At 57.3% G+C, this 20,004-nt stretch overlaps 3 protein-coding genes across 8 annotated transcripts; 2 read left to right on the forward strand and 1 right to left on the reverse strand.

Moving 5' to 3' along the window:
- Window positions 1-4,700: 4,700 nt before the first annotated feature.
- PLK3 (polo like kinase 3) lies at window positions 4,701-9,626 on the forward strand. Of its 2 annotated transcripts, XM_036446370.2 has the most exons (15): window positions 4,701-5,048; window positions 5,203-5,310; window positions 5,405-5,521; window positions 5,673-5,802; window positions 5,901-5,988; window positions 6,788-6,883; window positions 6,970-7,168; window positions 7,273-7,399; window positions 7,599-7,690; window positions 7,927-8,020; window positions 8,157-8,240; window positions 8,330-8,492; window positions 8,621-8,750; window positions 8,910-9,023; window positions 9,143-9,626. In XM_036446370.2, the coding sequence occupies exons 1-15, from the start codon at window positions 4,833-4,835 to the stop codon at window positions 9,332-9,334; spliced, it is 1,950 nt and encodes a 649-aa protein (XP_036302263.1). In that variant the 5' UTR covers window positions 4,701-4,832; the 3' UTR covers window positions 9,335-9,626. The 2 variants fall into 2 exon arrangements, with proteins under 2 accessions (XP_036302263.1, XP_036302262.1); XM_036446369.2 differs by lacking the exons at window positions 7,273-7,399; window positions 7,599-7,690 and having other exon boundaries at window positions 4,716-5,048.
- Window positions 9,627-9,639: 13 nt separating this feature from the next.
- Window positions 9,640-11,311, reverse strand: DYNLT4 (dynein light chain Tctex-type 4). Its single transcript, XM_036446381.2, has 3 exons — window positions 11,203-11,311; window positions 10,410-10,480; window positions 9,640-10,310 (listed from the first exon to the last, which is right to left on the reverse strand). The coding sequence occupies exon 3, from the start codon at window positions 10,297-10,299 to the stop codon at window positions 9,640-9,642; it is 660 nt and encodes a 219-aa protein (XP_036302274.1). The 5' UTR covers window positions 10,300-10,310; window positions 10,410-10,480; window positions 11,203-11,311.
- BTBD19 (BTB domain containing 19) lies at window positions 11,301-17,028 on the forward strand. Of its 5 annotated transcripts, none has more exons than XM_045584761.1 (9): window positions 11,301-12,751; window positions 14,119-14,332; window positions 14,427-14,480; window positions 15,150-15,209; window positions 15,311-15,379; window positions 15,450-15,581; window positions 15,708-15,833; window positions 15,959-16,104; window positions 16,802-17,028. In XM_045584761.1, the coding sequence occupies exons 1-8, from the start codon at window positions 12,669-12,671 to the stop codon at window positions 16,091-16,093; spliced, it is 873 nt and encodes a 290-aa protein (XP_045440717.1). In that variant the 5' UTR covers window positions 11,301-12,668; the 3' UTR covers window positions 16,094-16,104; window positions 16,802-17,028. The 5 variants fall into 5 exon arrangements, with proteins under 5 accessions (XP_045440717.1, XP_045440716.1, XP_045440718.1 ...); XM_045584760.1 differs by lacking the exon at window positions 16,802-17,028 and having other exon boundaries at window positions 11,301-11,613; window positions 11,938-12,751; window positions 15,959-16,795; XM_045584762.1 differs by lacking the exon at window positions 15,959-16,104.
- Window positions 17,029-20,004: the final 2,976 nt, after the last annotated feature.

The raw sequence follows: 20,004 nt of genomic DNA on the forward strand, positions 1-20,004 counted from the left end.
GTTTCTAGCTCTCCCTCTCTCTCCTCTCTGAAATCAATAAAAATATATTTTTTTATTTTTTTATTTTTTTAAAATATATTTTATTGATTTTTTACAGATAGGAAGAGAGAGAGGGATAGATAGTTAGAAACATCGATGAGAGAGAAACATCAATCAGCTGCCTCTTGTACACCCGCAATTGGGGATGTGCCCGCAACCAAGGTACATGCCCTTGACCAGAATTGAACCTGGAACCCTTCAGTCCACAGGCCGACGCTCTATCCACTGAGCCAAACCGGTTTTAGCTGATTCTTTTTAAAAAATTCTCATCCTGAGGACATATTTCCATTGAATTTTATTGTTAAACTTATTTTTGTTAATCCTCACCTGAGAATATTTTTCCATTGATTTTTAGAGAGAGTAGAGGGAGGGAGAGAGATACAGAGAGAGGAACACTGATGTAAGACAGACACATCAATTGAGATTGGTTGCCTCTGGTACGCGCCCCCACCAAGGCCAGGGATTGAGACTGCAAGCAAGGTACGTGCCCGTGACCGGAATCAAACCCGGGCCCCGTCAGTCCACAGGCCAATGCTCTATCCACTGAGCCAAACCCGTTTCAGCTCCATTGAATTTTAGAAAGAGAGAGAAACATCAATTTGTTGCCTCCTGTATGCACCTAGATTGGGGATTGAACCCAGTACCTAGGTGCTGGAGGCTAATTCCAGCAAGTCATAAATGCAAAAAGTTCATCAAAAGGCTGATTAACCTTTGGGGCTTCAGCAGGACTGAAAATTTGCATGTTATTACCTGCTGCTGGAACAGCTGAAGACAGTTCCCCCAACCTGATAATCTACTGTTTACTGAGCCTTACCTTTCATATGTATATCTGCTTTGCTATTGGCCAAAATCTTATATAATAAAGAGGTAATATGCAAATTGACTGTCAGGCCCTCGCACAAGATGGCCACCCCCATGGGTCACAAGATGGTAGGCAGGTGAGGGCAGTTAGGGTGACGAGGCTGGGGGGGGAATTGGGGGAACCAGGCCTGCAGGGGAGGGTAGTTGGGGGGGGAATGGGCCAGCAGGGGAGTCAGTCAGGCTGGCAGGGGAGTGGTTAGGGGGTGAGCAGGCAGGCAGGCAAGCAGTTGGGAGCCAGCAGTCCTGGATTGTGAGAGGGATGTTTGACTCCGTGTGGGATTGGGCTTAAACTGGCAGTCAGATATCCCTTGAGGGTTCCCAGATTAGAGAGGGTGCAGGCTGAGCTGAGCGACCCCCCCTCCTCCAGTGCACAAAATCTGTGCACTGGTCCTCTAGTGTGTTAATAAAAAGCTAGGGTTTCAGCCTTGGCTGGTTTTGCTCAGTGGATAGAGGATTGGCCTGTGGATTGAAGGCTCTTAAGTTCGATTCTGGTCAAGGGCACATGCCTAGGTTGTGGGCTCAATCCCTAGTAGGGGGCGTGCAGAAGGCAACCAATCAATGATTCTCATTGTTGATGTTTCTATCTCTCTTTCCTTCTCCCTTCCTCTCTAAAATAGCTTTTTAGGGGGGAAAAATTGAACCCTGGACCCTTCAGTCTGCAGGCTGATGCTCTATTCACAGAGCCAATCCAGCTAAGGTATTGGTTGGTTGATACTTGTAAGTACCCTGACAGGGGATAGAAACCGAAACCTTGGCTTAGGGGGAGGGTATTCTAACCAACTGAGCTACCTGCTTAGGGTTCATTGACTTGGGTCTTTACCAGAAGAGACATAAAGAAAAAGACTACGTGAAGTCAGAGGGAGAAGACTGCATCTGCAGTGCTACCGTGTTTCCCCGAAAATAAGACATCCTCCGAAAATAAGACCTAGCGCATGGAAACATAAGATATCCCCTGAAAATAAGACCTAGCGCAACTTTGGGAGAAAAAATTAATATAAGACACTATCTTATTTTCGGGGAAACAGGGTGGAAGAAATACCTTGGTCTGGGACTTCCAGCCTCCAGAACGGTAAGAAAATAAATTTCTGTTGTTTAAGCCACTAGTCTCTGGTATTTTGATATGTCAACCCTAGAAAACTAATATAAATACATTTTGCTTTATTTTCCAAAATAAAATTGCAATAACAAATAAAGCTGTTTCAAACTATGCATGCCTCAGCCCCATTTCCCCTGTGGATTTGTCCCTTCTAGGCTCAGCACTACCATTTCCCCAGTGGAAAATTGTTGGCCTGTAGGACAAAGATCAGCCTTCTGAGTCTGGCAATGAAAGCCTTCCTGCCAAACTCTATCTCTACTCCACCTCCTTTGAGCTACTAGTGTTTCTCCTCCGTATCTCAGGCTATTTTGGTCCTCCCTTCAGTGGCTGTGAAGGGCAAGTTAGAAAAATAGGCTGTTAGGGCCTGAATTTGGTGGGATAGCTATGTGGAAGGAAGATAAAATGGAGATGAGACTAATGGCAGGGAGACCAATAAGGTCCAATAGCAATAATCCCAACCAGAGAGACTGTGACCCAGATTAGGGTGTGGGGGGTAAGATGAGTGAAGTGGGTAGATTTCAGAGATATCTGAGAGGTAAAATTGACCTGTATTGAGTACTCAAAAAATATTTTTAAAAATATTTTTGATTTCAGAGAGAGGGAGAGAGAGAAACATCAGTGATGAGAATCATTGATTGGCTGTCTCCTACACACCCCCTACTGGAAATAGAGCCCACAATCCAGGAATGTGCCCTGCTTGACTGGGAATGGAACCCTGACCTCCTGGTTTTTTGTTTTTGTTTAATATATTTTATTGATTTTTTACAGAGAGAAAGAGAGAGGGATAGAGAGATAGAAACATCGATGAGAGAGAATCATCGACCAGCTGCCTCCTGCACACCCCTTACTGGGGATGTGCCCGCAACCAAGGTACATGCCCTTGACCAGAATCGAACCCAGGACCCTTCAGTCCGCAGCCTGACGCTCTATCCGCTGAGCCAAACCGGTTTCGGCTGACCTCCTGGTTTATAAGTCAACACTTAACCACTGAGCAATGCTGGCCGGACTAAAAATATATTTGTTGACGTTCTTGTTCGTTCTCTCTCTCTCTCTCTCTCTCTCTCTCTCTCTCTCTCTCTCTCTCTTTCTTCTCCTTCTCCTTCTCCTTCTCCTTCTCCTTCTTCTTCTTCTTCTTCTTCTTCTTCTTCTTCTTCTTCTTCTTCTTCTTCTTCTTCTTCTTCTTCTTCTTCTTTTTTAAGTGAATTGAGCTTTGGCCTGCAGATTGAAAGGCCCTAGGATCGGATCAATTCCTTCCTTTCAAGGGTACATACCTCTGTTGTAGGCTTGATTTCCCAGCCCTGATCGGGATGTGTGCAGGAAGCAACTAATTGATGTGTCTCTCTAACACTGATGTGTCTCTCCCCTTTCCTTCCACTCTCTGGAAAAAAGCAATGGAAAAATAACCTCGGATGAAGATTTTACAAATAAATAAATAAAAGGACTATTTTTTTTTAATTTATTGATTTTAGAGAGTGAGGAAGAGAAAGAGAAACATCAATGTAAGAGTGATGTGCCCTGATCAGGAATTGAACCTGTGACCTTCGAGTACACAAGAAAACACTTCAACCAATTGAGCCATACCAGCCAAGGCCTGACTATTCTTTCTAAAGCAGGCTCTTTGGTTACTCTTCTGTTTACTTCCTTTACAGCACTTTTCACAGCCTGTAATTACCTTACTTATGTATTTGCCTGTTGTATGTTTCCATCAAGCAGATTGTAAATTAAAGGAGGACAGTATCCTTGACCAGCTTTATTCAGACAATGCTGGGCACTTAGCAGGTGCTCTCAACAAATCTTTGAGAACTGAATGGAATAATAATTGATTGGTCCTACAGAGTGAGGGCAGAAAGGTGAGGAGGACAAGGCCAGGAGGAGACCTATGACAAACACTCCAGAGGGGTTCAGACCCCATCTCTCTCTGCTGCTGGCCCTGGGAAGGGTCGGCATGTACCAGGGCTCGAGGGGCCCCCATGGCCCCCGGACCACCTGCCCAATTGTCCATGGCTAGGTTTGAGAAAATTCCCATTCTTCCCTTTCTGGCCTCTGGCTGCTGACTCAGGGCAGTGGGGGTTTCCGGAAAAGGGAAGAGAGGACCCCACTGGAACCCTAGATCTGCCCCTCGTGTGGAAGTGGTAAAAGCCTTAAATGCCAGATCTGTTTGACCCCAAAACTCAGTGTGACAGCCCCACTCTACCCTCCTCTTGCGCAAGCCAGGCTGGGTTCGGGAGTCTGCAATTCCGCCCAGGCCCGGAAGGGGTCAGCACTGGGCTGGACCTGGGGGCTCTGGCCAGGGCCGGAGGCATTTAAAGGGGAACGTGGAAGACGCTACGGGGAGAAAACCAGCGTCGGCCCTGCCTCTCCCCTCCTGGCTGGTCCCTTAGTTGTGGGAAAACCCCGCAGTTGCCCAGAACTCGCTCTGACTTCAGCAAAACCACGAAGACTGGGGAAGAAATGGGCCCCCGGCCCCCAGGGTGGATGGGGCGGGGCGGCGGGACGATGGGCCCCACATCCTGGAGGCAGCCACGTGGTGCCCGGCGGTGTGGCTGCGTCTTTAAGGCTTGGGCAGGAGGCGGGGCCTCATGGCGGGGCGGGCGGGCGGGGGCGGGGCTTCCTGGCGGTGAAGCCCGCGGAGGGGCGTGGCTTCCCGGTGACGCGCCGCCAGGAAGGGGGCGGGCCCTCCGTGACGAGGCGCCGGGGAGGGGGCCGGCGTTCATTGATAAAAACCACGGGCTCCCTCGGGCGCGAGCCCAGCGTAGCCAATCCAGACGGCGCCGCGCGCGGCCCCGGCGGGTGGGACCGAGGACCAGCCCGACCCGCGCTGCGACGCCCGGCCCGCATGGAGCCCGCGGCCGGCACCCTGTCCCCGCGCCCCTTCCCGAGCGCGCCCGCGCCGCCCGCGCCCCCCGCCGGGCCCGGGCCGCCGCCGCCGCCGGATGCCAGGCCGGGACCTGAGCCGGAGGCGCGGGCCGCGCCGCCCGCGCCGGACCCCGGGCGCCTCATCACCGACCCAGGCAGCGGCCGCACCTACTTCAAAGGCCGCCTGCTGGGCAAGGTGAGCTCGGGGTGGTGCTGGCAGGGGTGGAGGGGGGCCTTGGTGGCCTCTCTGCCCGCGCCGGGCGCGGTGGGTGGGGGGGCGCTTGGGCTCTCCGCGGGCCGGATCCGGCCTCCCCGGGAGCGCCATGCCTGACCCCCTTCCCTCCTCACAGGGGGGCTTCGCCCGCTGCTACGAGGCCACTGACACCGAGACCGGCAATGCCTACGCGGTCAAAGTCATCTCGCAGAGCCGCATCACCAAGCCGCATCAGCGCGAGAAGGTGGGCTCGGGCCCGGGCCTAGCGGATGGGGCGCGGGGTGGGGACGGTGGCGAGGGAGCCCTCGGAGGATGACGATCCCGCTCCCCCTCTGCAGATCCTAAATGAGATCGAGCTGCACCGCGGCCTGCAGCACCGCCACATCGTGCGCTTCTCACATCACTTTGAGGATGCTGACAGCATCTACATCTTCCTGGAGCTCTGCAGCCGGAAGGTGAGGGAGGGATCGTGACTCGGGGTGAGGGGGAAAGGAGCCTTAAGATCCAAAGCTGGAGACCCTGCCTCTCCCTCGTGGAGCACAGGTGGAGGGAGGGCCCGGGAGGCCCCGGGAGGGCGGTCGGGGACTGAGCGGTGGTTCTCCGTAGTCCCTGGCCCACATCTGGAAGGCCCGGCACACCCTGCTGGAGCCAGAAGTGCGCTACTACCTGCGGCAGATCCTTTCGGGGCTCAAGTACCTGCACCAGCGAGGCATCTTGCACCGAGACCTCAAGCTGGGTGAGGCTCCGGGCCAGCAGGGCGGGTCGGGGTGGGGTTAGGGGTGGGGGTGGAGAGGCATAGAAAGGAGTGTGACACACCTCTCTGCCCCTTTACAGGAAATTTCTTTATTACTGAGAACATGGAACTGAAGATGGGGGATTTTGGGCTGGCAACCCGGTTGGAACCCCCGGAGCATAGGAAGAAGTGAGTGTCTCGGGGGGTGGCACAGTCAGTGTGCGACACAGATGACGCCTGCCTGACAGGCAGCACCTGTGTGGGAAGCCGGATGATTGCCTGGTGTGTGTGTGTGTGTGTGTGTGTGTGTGTGTGTGAGAGAGAGAGAGAGAGAGAGAGAGAGAGAGAGAGAGATAGCTGGGGAAGATAATATGTGAAGGTGGAGGTGGCAGCCTGAGTTGCTGGGACTGGTGGAGAGGCTGAGGGTCCATTGGGTGTCCGTGTCCCTGAGACACATCGGATATTAGGATTCTTGGAGCTGTGAGTCTGACCTTGTGTGTGGATGGGGGAAGGTGACCCAGTATTGTATGTGTGAGACAGAGGGAGTGTGGGAATGGCAGGACCTGGCACCCTATATGTAAGAAGACCTGGGTGTGAGTGACACAGGTAGCGTGTGTGGCGGATGAGTGTGTGGGGAGGTGACAGCTGGTGTTGGTGTGTGCATGTGGCACAGACTGTAGGAGGTGACAGATGGGAGTGGGGGAAGGAGGAAGGGGTCGGTGATGGCCCCTCTGTTGACCCTGGAGAAGGGGGCAGGGTTGGGGACCGGGCCCTCCCTCCCCGGTCCTACAAAGCCGCTGAGCAGCTGGGCCAGGCAGGTGGGCGGGGACTCAGCTGCCATCCCCAGCATCCATTGTCCCAGGACAAGCAGGAGTTCTCCGGCCTTGGGTGACAGGCAGCTGCTTTGTCCGGGCTCGCAGTGGGGGCAGGGCTGGGGCGAGGGCTCGCTAGGCTGGGCCTAAACCCTGCCCTCCCCTCCCCTTTCCAGGACCATCTGTGGCACCCCTAACTACGTGGCCCCGGAAGTGCTGCAGAGACAGGGGCACGGCCTGGAGGCAGACGTGTGGTCCCTGGGCTGTGTCATGTGAGTCGCAGGTCATGTGCACGCAGATGGGTGCGGGGTGGGGCGTGCCTCCCCCTTCACTCCCGCCCCCGCGCCTCCGCCCCCAGGTACACACTGCTGTGCGGGAGCCCCCCCTTCGAGACGGTCGACCTGAAGGAGACGTACCGCTGCATCAAGCAGGTTCACTACACGCTGCCCGCCAGCCTCTCGCTGCACGCCCGCCAGCTCCTGGCCGCCATCCTCCGGGCCTCGCCCCAGGACCGCCCCTCCATCGACCAGATCCTGCGCCACGACTTCTTTACCAAGGTCCGTGGCTCACGGGCGCCTTCGTCCGGTTCGCACGTCCCCAGGGGAGGGGGGGGGGCGGTGCGGGACCCTCCCTGTCCCGCTCACGTGGCTCCGCTCCTCAGGGCTACACCCCCGACCGGCTCCCCATCAACAGCTGCGAGACGGTCCCAGACCTGGTCCCCGTGAACCCCGCCAGGATTCTGTTTGTCAAAGTCACCAAGAGCCTCTTTGGCAGGAAGAAGAACAAGGGTGAGTCTGGGATGCCGGTGGCTCAGAGGGTGCGGAACGGCAGGAGGGGGCTGTTACACACACACACACACACACACACACACACACACACACTGTGGGGGTGTGAGAGCCTGGGAGCCCGGGGGAGAGCGTGGGTGCCGTGGGCTGTGTGATCCCTGCGGGGAGCAGGATCCTGAGGGCTCTGCCTGCCCCCGTCCAGGTAAGAACCACCCCGAGGAGCGGGACGAGGTGTCCGGCTTGGTGAGCGGCCTCACTCGGACGTCCATCGGCCACCAGGATGCCAAGCCTGAGGTGAGGTGCTCCCTGACTCACCCACCCCAGCAGCTGCGGGAAGCCCGCGATGAGAGAGGCGGCTGAAGCATCGGGCCTCGTGGCGGCCTAATTGGCTGCGTCTCATCAGCCAGGCGGGGCTGACCCGGGCTGACCCGGGATGTCCTGGTTGCCGGGGCAGGGCTGGGCCACGGACTCTCGGAGACTTGGATTTGGGGCCTGTCTCACCCACTCCTTTCCCCTCCCCGATCCTCCAGGCCCCAGCCGCTTCCGGCCCGGCCCCCCTCAGCCTGGTGGAGACGGCGCCCGAAGACAGCTCCCCCCGGGGGACGCTGGCGAGCAGCGGAGATGGTGAGCAGCCAGGAGCGTGAGAGGTGCCAGCGGTTACCGGGCTGGACCCAGGGGCCGGAGGGGAGGCGTGAGCGGGAGGACGTGGCCGGGGCCCCGGGGGACGAGCGCCTAATTCTGGGCACCCCGTTCCCTTTAGGGTTTGAGGAGGGTCTGACCGTGGCCACCGTGGTGGAGTCCGCGCTCTGTGCGCTGAGGAACTGCCTGGCCTTCATGCCCCCGGGTAAGCTGGGGTCCGGTGCCCGTGACGGCGCTGGGAGGTCTGTGGCTGCGAGGCCAGGGCCAGGCCCTACTCCTTCCTCTCCCCGACAGCGGATCAGAACCCGGCGCCCCTGGCACAGCCAGAGCCCCTGGTGTGGGTCAGCAAGTGGGTCGACTACTCCAACAAGTTCGGCTTCGGGTACCAGCTGTCCAGCCGCCGAGTGGCCGTGCTCTTCAACAACGGCACCCACATGGCGCTGTCGGCCAACAGGAAGTAAGGCCGCTGCGGGGTTTCCTGTATCCAGGCCGCTGCGCCCAGCAGGGCTGCCCCTCGGGGTGTGCTCCTCGGGGGAGGGCGTCGGCGCAGGGCCCCTCTGACCTCTGCCCCCTCCTGCCCTCCAGGACGGTGCACTACAACCCCACCAGCACGAAGCACTTCTCCTTCGCGGTGGGCGCCGTGCCCCGGGGCCTGCAGCCTCAGCTGGGCGTTCTGCGGTACTTCGCCTCCTACATGGAACAGCACCTCATGAAGGTGTGTGGCCTGGGGCGGGGCCCGTGGAGGACTCCCGTCCTGGTCCCTCTCTGTTCCCCGCGGTGGAGGGGCCCGAAGCGAAAGGCTGACCCCCTCAGGGAGACATCCGTGGGGAGGGCCCTGGCTCAGGGCAGACGAGTGAGCTGCCTCTGCTCCCAGGGTGGAGACCTGCCGAGCGTGGAGGAAGTGGAGGTGCCCGTCCCCCCGCTCCTGCTGCAGTGGGTCAAGACGGACCAGGCCCTGCTCATGCTGTTCAGCGACGGCACGGTCCAGGTAAGAGCGTCTCCTGGGATGGGGGTCGGCCCGGAGGCCTGGGGTGGTGGTGGTGGTGGTGGTGGGGAGGAAAGGACCTGGGGCCGAGGCCCTGATCCATGCCCCCCTCCTGTGCGCAGGTGAACTTCTACGGAGACCACACCAAGCTGGTCCTCAGCGGCTGGGAGCCCCTGCTGGTGACTTTCGTGGCCCGCAACCGCAGCGCCTGCACCTACCTGGCTTCCCACCTGCGGCAGCTGGGGTGCTCCCCGGACCTGCGGCAGCGGCTCCGCTACACCCTGCAGCTGCTGCGGGACCGCTGCTCGGCCTAGCCCGGCCCTCGGGCCCGCGGTCTGCGCCTGCCCGGCCCCCCCTGTCCCTTCGGTGCCTCGCTGGGGGCTCTGGGCCGAACCCCCCAGGGAATCAGGGACCAACTTGACTGGGGTCGCGGGCTGCCTGTCCGAGCTGCCTCCCAGCCCTTCTCCAAGAAAAGCCTGAGCCTTAGCCCCCAGCTAGGGGGCGCTATTTATGGACCACTTTTATTTATTGACAGACAGTTTATTTATTGGGATGTGCTGCCCGAGGGAGGGCCTTCTCCTGGGGCAATAAACCGTTTTTGCAGAAGCCGGGCGCCTCCTCACTCGCAGTAGAGCCCGTGGACGGTGGCCACTGCGAAGAGCGAGGCGTTGGTGAAGGTGGCGGAGGCCAGGCCGTCGTGGGCGCCGTCCCAGAGCGCCCGGCTGGCCACGTGCACGCCCTGGCCGGCGCGCTGGCCCAGCACCACGCTGCACACCAGCTTGTGGCGGGGCGGGCCGAGCTCCCGCAGGCGCGCGTGCACCCGTTCGCACAGCGCCCGCGCCAGGGCCCCCGCCTTGGGGCCGGGGTAGACCGTGTCTCGTAGTCCGGTGGCCAGCACTTCCTCCAGGGCGTGCTGCGTCCGCACGGCCTCCCAGCGCTCCCCGGGCGCCGGCTCGGTGCGGTACGAGGGCGCCATCCGCCGAGGAGGTGCCAGGAGCAGCCCCGAGAAGCTGATCCTCGAGCCTAACGGGGGCATTGGGCCCCAGGATGGCCGCCGGCCGCCGGGACCCAAGCCTGGGCCGGCCAGCGAGTTGCGGCGGGAAAAGGATGCAGTCGGGCCCAGCACGGAGCCGCGGCGGGAGGCTGGGCCCGGGGCCGCGGGCCGGGCCTCATCGATGCTGGGCAGGTGGCCCGGGGGCCGCACCAGCGACAGCTTCGCCCCGGGCTCTTTGGCGGCCTCCTCCTCCTGGCGTCCTAGGGGCACAGGCCTCCCAGCCATGGACCTGCGGGCTGAGAGACCCACACTGGGATGGGGTGGCCTTCACCTTGGAATATCACTCATTTTCTTACTTGGTAATAAGGGTCTTTTATCCCCTAACCTCTTCTTACCTGGGTTTTTGAGGCAGGTCAATCAGCTAGGCCAGGGCTGAGGGAATTCTTAGGTGCTCAGAGGATTGAGGCTGTTAGGGACATAGACAAGGAAAGATGCTGCTTAGATTGTTATCTTGGACTGACCCTGTCCCTGGGGCTCCTCCTTCCTCTGGGCACTGGGGGTCAGCCGGCAGGAGAAAGTCTAGATCAGTGGTTCTCAACCTTTCTAATGCCGCGGCCCTTTAATTCAGTTCCTCATGTAGTGGTGACCCCCAACCATAAAATTATTATCGTTGCTCCTTCATAACTAATTTTGCTGCTGTTATGAACCGTAATGTAAATATCTGTGTTTTCCGATGGTCTTAGGCGACCCTGCTGGTGGTTCTCAACCGTGGGTCCGCTGCTGTGGAGCCTAAGACCATTGGAAAACAGATATTTACATTGCGGTTCATAAGAGCTGCAAAATTAGTTATGAAGGAGCAACGAAAATAATTTTTTGGTTGGGGGTCACCACTACATGAGGAACTGTATTAAAGGGTCGCGGCATTAGAAAGGTTGAGAACCACTGGGGTAGAGGCATCTGTTTTGTGCCTCAGCCTAGACAGAGGTGCCTTCAACCCCTAACCAGCAGGAGGGAGTGACAGACCCCACTCCAGCCCACCGGTCCTAGCCCTGTGAGTGTTCTGTCCAGCCATCTTCCCCCACCTGCTTGTAGAACACGGAGGGCACACATTTCTCCCCACAACGGGCTGGGGCTGGGGCAGGTGGCCCAGGAAGCCCCTTCGCCCACTGCTGTGGCCTCTGGCCCTACCTCCAGGATCAGTTCCGGGATGGCAGCTCTTCCGAAATCCCCGCAGGCACCCTGTCACCTGCAGCTCTCACAGCCTGGGTGGCCTCCCGGCAGGTGGGAGAAGGGCCCCTTGTGCCTGTGTTGTGGCGTTGCCATGGGTTGCTGGGCAAGCACTCCTCCCTTCCTGGCTCCCTCCCGCCCTCCGGGCTCTGACTTAACCCGGGAGTGTCCTCCTGTGAGCACGTGCTGAGCGCCGGGCGGCTGAGTCACCCCGGGAGAGGGGACAATGGGGCTCCGCGCGCAGGAGCCTCCTACTGGGACAGGCACTACGGGGCGCAGATGTGGAGAGGGATGCTGGTCAGAAAGGGGTCCCCGCCCCAGGCTCTTTGGCCGCTGCCCTGTTCTCTTCTTGTGAAGCATGGCTCTTCCCTTGTGAGTCTCTGAGGCCGGGGATGTGGGGAGACCTTGAGGCCACTGCGGGGGCGGCTGCTCGGGAGTCAGGCTCCGGGCCCACAGGAAGGAGTGCATCATGACTCCATCGCCTCTCCTTCAGTCTAAACAAGGACAACTATTTCCGCTCCCCGCGCAGAGCTGGGGTGGGGCTTGGCTGACTTCCTCAACTCAGGGCTGCCTGAGCACATGGGAGGGGGGCTCACCACCGGGCATCCAGCCTTCCGACCCTGCTGGCCCTGCTGGCCGAATCCAGTCCTCAGGGGCTTGTCCCCGGCTGGCCACACCCCTTGGGCTGCATTTCAGGGATGCCAGAGGCCATGACTCCTCTGTCAGATCTGACACCTCCTCCCCTGACCCGCTCTGGGAGAGCCAGGACTGCCCGCTCCCACCTAAACCCAATCTGGGCCCTGAGAACCGCGCTTCCCTTCCTGGCCTGTGTTATGAAGTTGCCATGGGTTGCTGGGCGAGCACTCCCTTCCTGGTTCCCTCCCTTGTGGAGGGGGGTTTCCCAGACCTGGCTAACCTGATCCGAACTCTGTGCCTGTGGGGGAGGGGCAGGGAGGGTGCTGGTACCCTCCGATTCCGCTGAGGGCCCCTCAGAAGGCTGAAGTTTCCCCGAGGCCTGTGGGAGCTGGGCGGGGCCTCCTTAGGCCAGGCTCCAGTTTCCTTGGAAACCCACAGGCTTCCCACCCTAGTCTGCCTGGGCAGGCTCCCAGCCGGGGCCTCATTTGCAGCTCGCTTCTCCTCCCCCATTTAGTCTGCTCCAGCTTGGCCTCCAGCTTGGCCCCTCCCTGAGGAGCCTCTGGCCTCCTCCACCAGCCTCCGATGCCTTCTTCCGACACCTGGGCCTCTCCTGCCCCATCCCTAGCAGCTTCTCAGCAAACAGGCCTCCCACACTCCTGCCCCTCTCTCTCCGGCCTTTCTAGCCTCTTTACGAACTGTGAGGCCTGGCCAGGCCACCCACTGCCTCCCACATACAGACCTACAACAGGCCTGCTAGGCGATTTCCCTCGCTCCCCTGCCCCGGCCCATCCATGGAGCCCCCGGGACCGGTGCACGGGGAAGCTGAGCCCTTTTCCAAAGCTCTCCGCAGCCTCGTCAACAACCGCCTGTACAGGTGAGGGGGCTGGTCCTCTGTGGGTTTGGAGAGCGGGCTCTGCTGGGCCCCATGACTCAGGAAGCCCTGAGCGCAGAGGAGGCGGGGAATTAGGACTTGACCTTCTTGAACACAGGGGCCATCATATCCCCAGACCAGAGGGGGAGGGCAGTGGGTGACTGTGTGATCTTAGGCAAAGGCCTTCCTTTTTTTTGAATCTTGGGCTCCTAGCAAAGAGCCCCCACTCCCTGGATCCTGAGAGATGGGCTGTCACTTGAGTCCCTCCCTCGGGAGGCAGAGGAGCAGATGACCCTGTTCCGGAACTGGGGGTTTACTAAGGAACAAGGTTCCAGGGATGGAGCCAAAGTCTGAGACAGGAAGTGTGGGTCAAGGGTGCTGTCTGGGGCTCAGTGTCTGCCTAGGACCCACGTGGTCTGAAACCAGGAATAGAGAATGGGGGCAGGGCCGGTGGGGAGAATGAGAATGTAGCTTTCAGTCCCCACTGGCTCAGAGCCGGGCTCCTCCACAAAGGTTGCTGAATCCCATCACCCCACTGCTTCGGGGATCCCAGGCCTTGGAACTGGGACCAGGAGGCTCCAGGAAGTCAGGTTTCATCCGCCTCCGACCCACTCTGTTGTCAGAGGCCCAGAGGCCGGGGCCGGAAGCGATCGTGAGGATGGAAAATGTGGTCTGGCCTGTTGATGGTGCATTACCGCTGTGTCTGTGTCCCTGTCCTCCCACCCCTTCTTGCCTGGAGGAGGCTGAACAAGCTGAGCTTGCAGTCTGTGGAGGAAGAGCACGCAGGGCTGCCCTTCCCCCAGGACCAGGCGGGGAGGAGAGGGTATGTGTAATCCAGCTGGCATCAGCCCTGGAGCTTCCTCAGTGATGAAGCATAGCCACCTCCTCCGAGGCCTGAGAGTCCGGGAATGCCGTCCCATTTCACGGGGGAGAGCACTGAGGTTCAAAGGTCACTTGCCTGAGGTTCTATAGGGTGGAACGGGGACCAGAACACAGGCCTTTCTGTCCCAAACCTTCGGCTGGAGGAACTAAGCCCTCTCTCTTATAGGACAGATAAGGAAGCAAAGACCTAGAGTTTCATCCTAGACTCTGGCCTCGTCTCCCCTGGCTCTCTGCCCCTCTCTTCTTTTCTTTTCTTTCTTACTTTTTTTTTTTTTTTTTAATAAATCTTATTGATTTTTTACATAGAGGGATAGAGAGTTAGAAACATCGATAAGAGAGAATCATCAATCAGCTGCCTCTTGCACACAGCCCGCAGCCAAGGTACATGCCCTTCACAGGAATCGAACCCGGGACCCTTTAGTCCGCAGGCCGACGCTTTATCCACTGAGCCAAACCGGTTTCGGCATCTCTGCCCCTCTCTTCTACAGTGATGTTCGCTTTGTGGTCGGTCAAGAGCGGCAGGAGGTGTTTGCCCACCGGTGCTTGCTGGCCTGTAGATGCAACTTTTTCCAGCGACTTCTGGGCCCAGAGCCGGGCCCTGGGGTGCCCGGCCCAGTGGTGCTGAGCACCGTGCCCGCGGAGGCCTTCCTGGCAGTGCTGGAGTTCTTGTACACCAACAGCGTCAAGCTGCACCGCCATTCTGTGAGCCCACGGGCAGAGGTCTGGGCGGGAGAGGGAGCGGGTGTGGGGGGCTGAGGAGCAGGGAAAACTCTTCCGCTCCCACCACCACTTGCAGGTGCTGGAGGTGCTGACCGCCGCTGTGGAGTATGGGCTGGAGGACTTGAGAGAGGTGGGTGTAGGTGGCAGCCCCTCTCCCTTGCCTCTTAGGGGTTCGTTTCATATCCTCCCTCCCACTCATTCTGTCCTGGAGGGGAGCATGTACCAACGCCAAGAGAAGTATCTTAGGCCCGTATGTGTGCCTGTGTGCAAAAGGATGCCTACCTGCCGGCTGTGGGCTGTGGGGGCTTATGAGGTGTTTATGGCTGGTGCTATATATATCAGATAAGAGCCTTCATTCTTTTTTCTTTTTTTAAAATATATTTTATTGAGTTTTTACAGAGAGAAAAGAGGGATAGAAAGCTAGAAACATCGATCGGCTGCCTCTTGCACACCCCCTGCTGGGGATGTGCCTGCAACCAAGGTACATGTCCTTGACCGGAATCGAACCTGTGACCTTTTAGTCCGCAGGCTGGTGCTCTATCCACTGAGCAAACCGGTTTCACCAAGAGCCTTCATTCTTGTTCTTCAAATAGAAATAGACATGTAAACTCTTTTGTGGAGGGCTGGGCTTGCCAAGGCTTAGGCCCTGGTGATTCCCTGTCTGGCCTGGGAGACAGTGGGCCTGGGCCTGCTAGGAGTCTGGAAGGCTGACAGTTCCCAGCCTGCTTACTGCTTCTGGGATGGGTTGGGGTCGGGGAGCAAGGATACCTCAGCACAACCTACACTCCTTTGTTTCCAGCTCTGTCTGGAGTTTGCAGTGAAGGTGCTGGATGTGGAGCTGGTGTGTGAGGCCCTGCAGGTGGGTGTTGCTGGACCCAAGCAGGTGGTCCGCAGTGTGGAGGGCTGGGCTACTAGTCCACGGCCTCTCCTCTGACTTCATCTCCCTTGTTCCGCTCCCAGGTGGCTGTCACCTTTGGCCTGGGACCACTGCAGGAGCGGTGCATAGCCTTCATAGAGGCCCACAGCCAGGTACAGCTCGCCGTTTTCATACAACCCCGCACCTCTCCTGCTCCACCCTGACCCATTCCTGGACCCACAGGAAGCGCTTCGGACCCGTGGCTTCCTGGAGCTGTCGGCGCCCGCGTTGCTGCTCCTGCTGCGCAGTGACAAGCTCTGCGTGGACGAGGCTGATCTGGTCCTGGCGGCCCGGAGCTGGGCGCGCGTGGGAGCGGTGAGCGGGGCGAAGGGGAGCGCGGGCTGAGGTGCCGAAGGGTGGGGCTGCCGGAACCCGGGGGGGCGGGCGGTGGGCCAGGTGCCCCTTCTCCGCTCCGCCCGGGCTCAAGACTGGTGTTCGCAGGCGGTGCTGGACCGGCCTGTGGTCGAGGTAGCAGCCCCAGTGGTGCGGGAGCTGAGACTGGCCCTGCTGGCCCCCGCGGAGCTGAGTGCCCTGGAAGAGCAAAACCGGAGGGAGCCGCTCATCCCGGTGCGGAGGCGAGGAACCAGGCTCAGAGCCACCCAGCAGCGTGGGGTGGGGGTGGGGGCACAGGGTCTGGGGGGTGAAGGGGGCACTGCGGGACTCCACAGTGAGTGACCGGCCTTCCCCTGAAGGTGGAGCAGATCGTGGAGGCGTGGAAATGCCACGCTCTGCGAAGAGGAGATGCGGCCCGGGGTGCCACGTGCCGCCGCCGGAGGGGCACCCTGCCCCGGGAGCATCACCGCTTTCTGGACCTGCCCTTCAAGTGACTAAAGGCCAGGTCTCGCGAGGAAGGCTGGGCCTCTCCTGAACTACAACTCCCGACATGCTCGGTCCTCTGAGCGGGCTTCCGCTCCCAGCATGCTCGGCGGGTGGGGCGCGGGAAGCACCGGGTGGGCGGGGCGCAGAGCTCTGTGGGCGGGGCCGAGGAGGGCGGGAAGGGCGCGGGCGTGAGCTGGGCCCGCCCTCCTGGCCACGCGAAAAACCGAAATCGTTTTCCCGGGCACCTTATCCTAACTGGGCCCCGGGCCTCGGGCGCCTTACCCTAACTCTGCCCCGGGCCCCGGGCCCCGGGCCCCGGGCACTCTCACCCGCCCCATTTGCGCTTGTGCTTCTCTGCTCAGCCCCTTCGATATTTCCACACCTGCCTCCTGGAGGTCGCTTTGTAAATGGCTCACGGACACCAGACACCGTTCAAAACTGAGCTTCCTCCTCTTTCCCTAGTTCTGACCGTGGTTTCTCACCGCCGTGAGTGCCAAGCCCGAAGCCGGGGTCCCCCGGCCTCACTCCTCTTCCCGGCTGCTTCCGCTGCCTTCTAAGGGACAAGGGCAGGGAGTATGCCAAGCCCAATATGCCTTTTGGACATAAGGGTTATTTTAAGCTGGATATTTTGAGAAACAGGAGAAGTTCTGAGAACAGTACAAGTTACCCTTTTGTAAGGGAAATTTATATTTATAAAGGAAGTCTCCATTTTCCAGGAAAAGGATGACGAACTCGAGTGGAAAAGGCGCCCCTGAGAGCTAACCACCCGCGTTTACCTGCTGTTGCTGGTGGCCCCTCACTTCTCTCCCGTCGTAGGCGGAAGGTGGTATTAAAGTGGGTGTTCTGGGCCACTTCAGGGACTTACTCATTTTTCCTGGGGTATCTCCCATGTATACACGAAGTATACATGTTAATAAACTTCTGTTTGTTTTTCTCTTGTTAATCTGTTTATTATTATTATTATTATTATTATTATTATTATTATTACTAGAGGCTTGGTGCACAAAATTTGTGCAATGGGGGGGAGGGTGTCCCCCAGCCCAGCCTACACCCTCTCCAATCTGGGACTGCCAGTAGTCAGACATCCCTCTCACAATCTGGGACTGCTGGCTCCCAACTGCTCGCCTGCCTGCCTACCTGATTGTCCCTAACTGCTTCTGCCTGCCAGCCTGATCACCCCCTAACCACTCCCCTGCCATCCTGATCAACGCCTAACTGCTCCCCTGCTGGCCCGATTGCTACCAACTGCCCTCCCCTGCTGGCCTGGTTGCCCCCAACTGCCCTCCTCTGCTGGCCTGATAGCCCACAACTGCCCTCCCCTGCCAGCCATCTTGTGGTGGCCATCTTGTGACCACATGGGGGTGACCATCTTGTGTGAGGGTATGACAGTCAATTTGCATATCACCTCTTTATTATATAAGATAGGGGTATCAGCCAAGAGCTCAGAGTAGAGGAAAATTATTTTTTTCTCCTTGACAGGATTCTTACAGCTGTTTCAGCTCTTTCTGCCCAGTTCAGTCAGTATACCTGTGGCAGGAATTACTGAAACAGATGAATTAGTCTTCTCGCCTTCATCTGAGCAGCCCTTCCCCCAAGTTCACTTCTCATGCTGCTGCTAGATTTACCAAAGATTAGCAGCCCTACTCCCCTTATTAAGTCCCTCAACACCTCCATTGCCCTCAGGACAAAAATTTTGCTATCAGGGCACTCGAAATTTATTAGTGGCTCCAAATAATAGCAATTCTCTTCACATGAATTCACTGGCCGTGAAGGCACTAATCCTCTAGCTCTGGATTTACTCTTCATTATTTATTTATTTATTTATTTATTAAAAATATATATTTTTATTCCTTTCAGAGAGGAAGGAAGAAGGCGAGAAAGATAGAAACATCAACTATGAGAGCAGCTGCCTCCAGCATGCTCCTCACTGGGGATTGAGCCTGCAACCTGGACACATGCCCTTGACCAGAATTGAACCTGGGACCCTTCAGTCCTCAGGCCAATACTCTTTCCACTGAGCCAGGCCGGCTAGAGCTGCTCTTGGTTATTGGAGACTCCCCCTGCTAGACTTTCATTCATCACACATTCTGTCTTCCTGAGGATCTGAATCTCCCTGGAAAAAATCCCTGGGGCCTGGAGTGGGGCCTGATTACCGTCTGCTTCCCCGTCCCTGTCAGTGAAGCAATGGTCTGTAACGTTCAGTGAAGGCCTGCAGACTGAAAGGTCCCAGGTTCGATTCCGATCAAGGGCATGTACCTTGGTTGCGGGCACATCCCCAGTAGGGGGTGTGCAACAGGCAGCTGATCGGTGATTCTCTCTCATCGATGTTTCTAATTCTCTATCCCTCTTTCTTCCTCTCTGTAAAAAATCAATAATATTAAATCAATAATATTAAAAAAATATATGAGGGAAGTGTAACTGGAGGCAACTCAGCAAGGCCTGTGGGTTAGGATTCTTCTCAGAGTCCCTTAGTCCTTGGAGATAAGGATGGTAGCTTTCCTCTGGGTATAGGGAGGGTTCCTCTCTCCTGAGGATTGTATCACCTGTCTTTAGGGAGAAGGAGTGGGCAGCAGGAATGGGACCAGGTGTTAGTCTGGTGGGGTCAGACCGGACCTTGGTTAAGCAACCTCAGTACTTGGGTTTCAGCTAAGAAAGAATTCAGAGCCGGGATTCCAACTGTAAGAGGACATTTATTTATTATACAAAATCACAGAGGTAGAAGAAACACGTTATAGAAGTAAAGGAAGGGCCCTTGGAGATTGGGAGTGAGGAAGGTGATGGTAAGGAGCCTGGAGGAATGGGGAGGGGGAAGAGCACCCTGGGTTCTCGGTCCTCAGGGTTTTAAGGGTGAAGATTTTAGGGGACGTCCCAGGGGAGGATCTCACTAGAATATATTCAGCAGTTTTTCAGGGTCTAAGTTTCCACTGATGGATTATCCAATGCAGCTGGTCCTGAGGTCAGCGGCTGTGGCTGGGTTTGCTGCTTTTCTGGGCCTGGAGCTGAAATACAACTGAGGCTAGATGTTATCTCTAGGGAGGAAAGGTCAGGGGGTCCAAACCTCATGACTACGATATGCTAGGGGAGGAAAAGTCACCCTGGGGGTGAGTCCCACCCTATAATTGTCCTTTGCTGGGCACCTGGGGCTTCCACCGTGGTGACCTCCTGTACCTGGCCCATAGTCCTTGCTCTGCTTATGTCTAACTGCCTACAACTGGGTGAGGGTAGGAAGGTCAAAGTGATTTTCCTGTTTTCTCAAATTCCTTCAGTTTAAAATATTCATTATGCAAAGGTGCCATATTTTGGGTAGCATGTTCTGAACCCCATCAGTAGCACAGAGATTAAGGGTGTGACTCTTGCCAAAAACAGGTTTGGCTCAGTGGATAGAGCGACAGCCTGCGGACTGAAAGGTCCCAGATTCGATTCTGGTCAAGGGCATGTACCTTGGTTGCGGGCACGTCCCCAATAGGGGGCGTGCAAGAGGCAGCTGGTCGATGATGCTCTCTCATCGATGTTTCTCTCTATCCCTTTCTCTTCCTCTGTAAAAAATTAATAAGATATACTTTAAAAAAAGAATTCCTTCACACACACACACACACACACACACACACACACAGTCACACACGCTCACACACACACATTCACACTCACACTGGAAAAAAAAAAAATTCCTTTCTCTCTGAAATAAAAAAATAAAATAAATAAATAAATGAAAAAAAGAAAGCCAGCGGGTTAGAAAGGGCAAAGCGCACAGGATGCAGACTTAAAGGTCTGTGTGAGACCTAAAGGAAGGAGCTTGAGCCTGGGGCCTAGAGAAGGAGAATGTTGTGCGAGGTCGGAACTTTATACCAGACCAGACACTGGTCACTAAGCGAGGAAGCCACCACTGACAACCCACTTCTGCTTTTCAACTTTCGGAAAG

This window comes from Pipistrellus kuhlii, unplaced genomic scaffold, assembly GCF_014108245.1.
Source record: "Pipistrellus kuhlii isolate mPipKuh1 unplaced genomic scaffold, mPipKuh1.p scaffold_m20_p_2, whole genome shotgun sequence".
NCBI classification, from domain to species: domain Eukaryota; kingdom Metazoa; phylum Chordata; class Mammalia; order Chiroptera; family Vespertilionidae; genus Pipistrellus; species Pipistrellus kuhlii.

Excerpts from the sequence above, each read along its gene's own strand:
- BTBD19 (XM_045584761.1), top strand. The coding sequence starts at position 12,669 with ATGGAGCCCCCGGGACCGGTGCACGGGGAAGCTGAGCCCTTTTCCAAA. Across the intron at positions 12,752-14,118 it reads GTCAACAACCGCCTGTACAG|TGATGTTCGCTTTGTGGTCG; the intron begins GTGAGGGGGCTG and ends TCTCTTCTACAG. Across the intron at positions 14,333-14,426 it reads TCAAGCTGCACCGCCATTCT|GTGCTGGAGGTGCTGACCGC; the intron begins GTGAGCCCACGG and ends CACCACTTGCAG.
- DYNLT4 (XM_036446381.2), bottom strand. The coding sequence starts at position 10,299 with ATGGCTGGGAGGCCTGTGCCCCTAGGACGCCAGGAGGAGGAGGCCGCC.
- PLK3 (XM_036446370.2), top strand. The coding sequence starts at position 4,833 with ATGGAGCCCGCGGCCGGCACCCTGTCCCCGCGCCCCTTCCCGAGCGCG. Across the intron at positions 7,169-7,272 it reads GCCACGACTTCTTTACCAAG|GGCTACACCCCCGACCGGCT; the intron begins GTCCGTGGCTCA and ends TCCGCTCCTCAG. Across the intron at positions 7,691-7,926 it reads ACCAGGATGCCAAGCCTGAG|GCCCCAGCCGCTTCCGGCCC; the intron begins GTGAGGTGCTCC and ends CCGATCCTCCAG.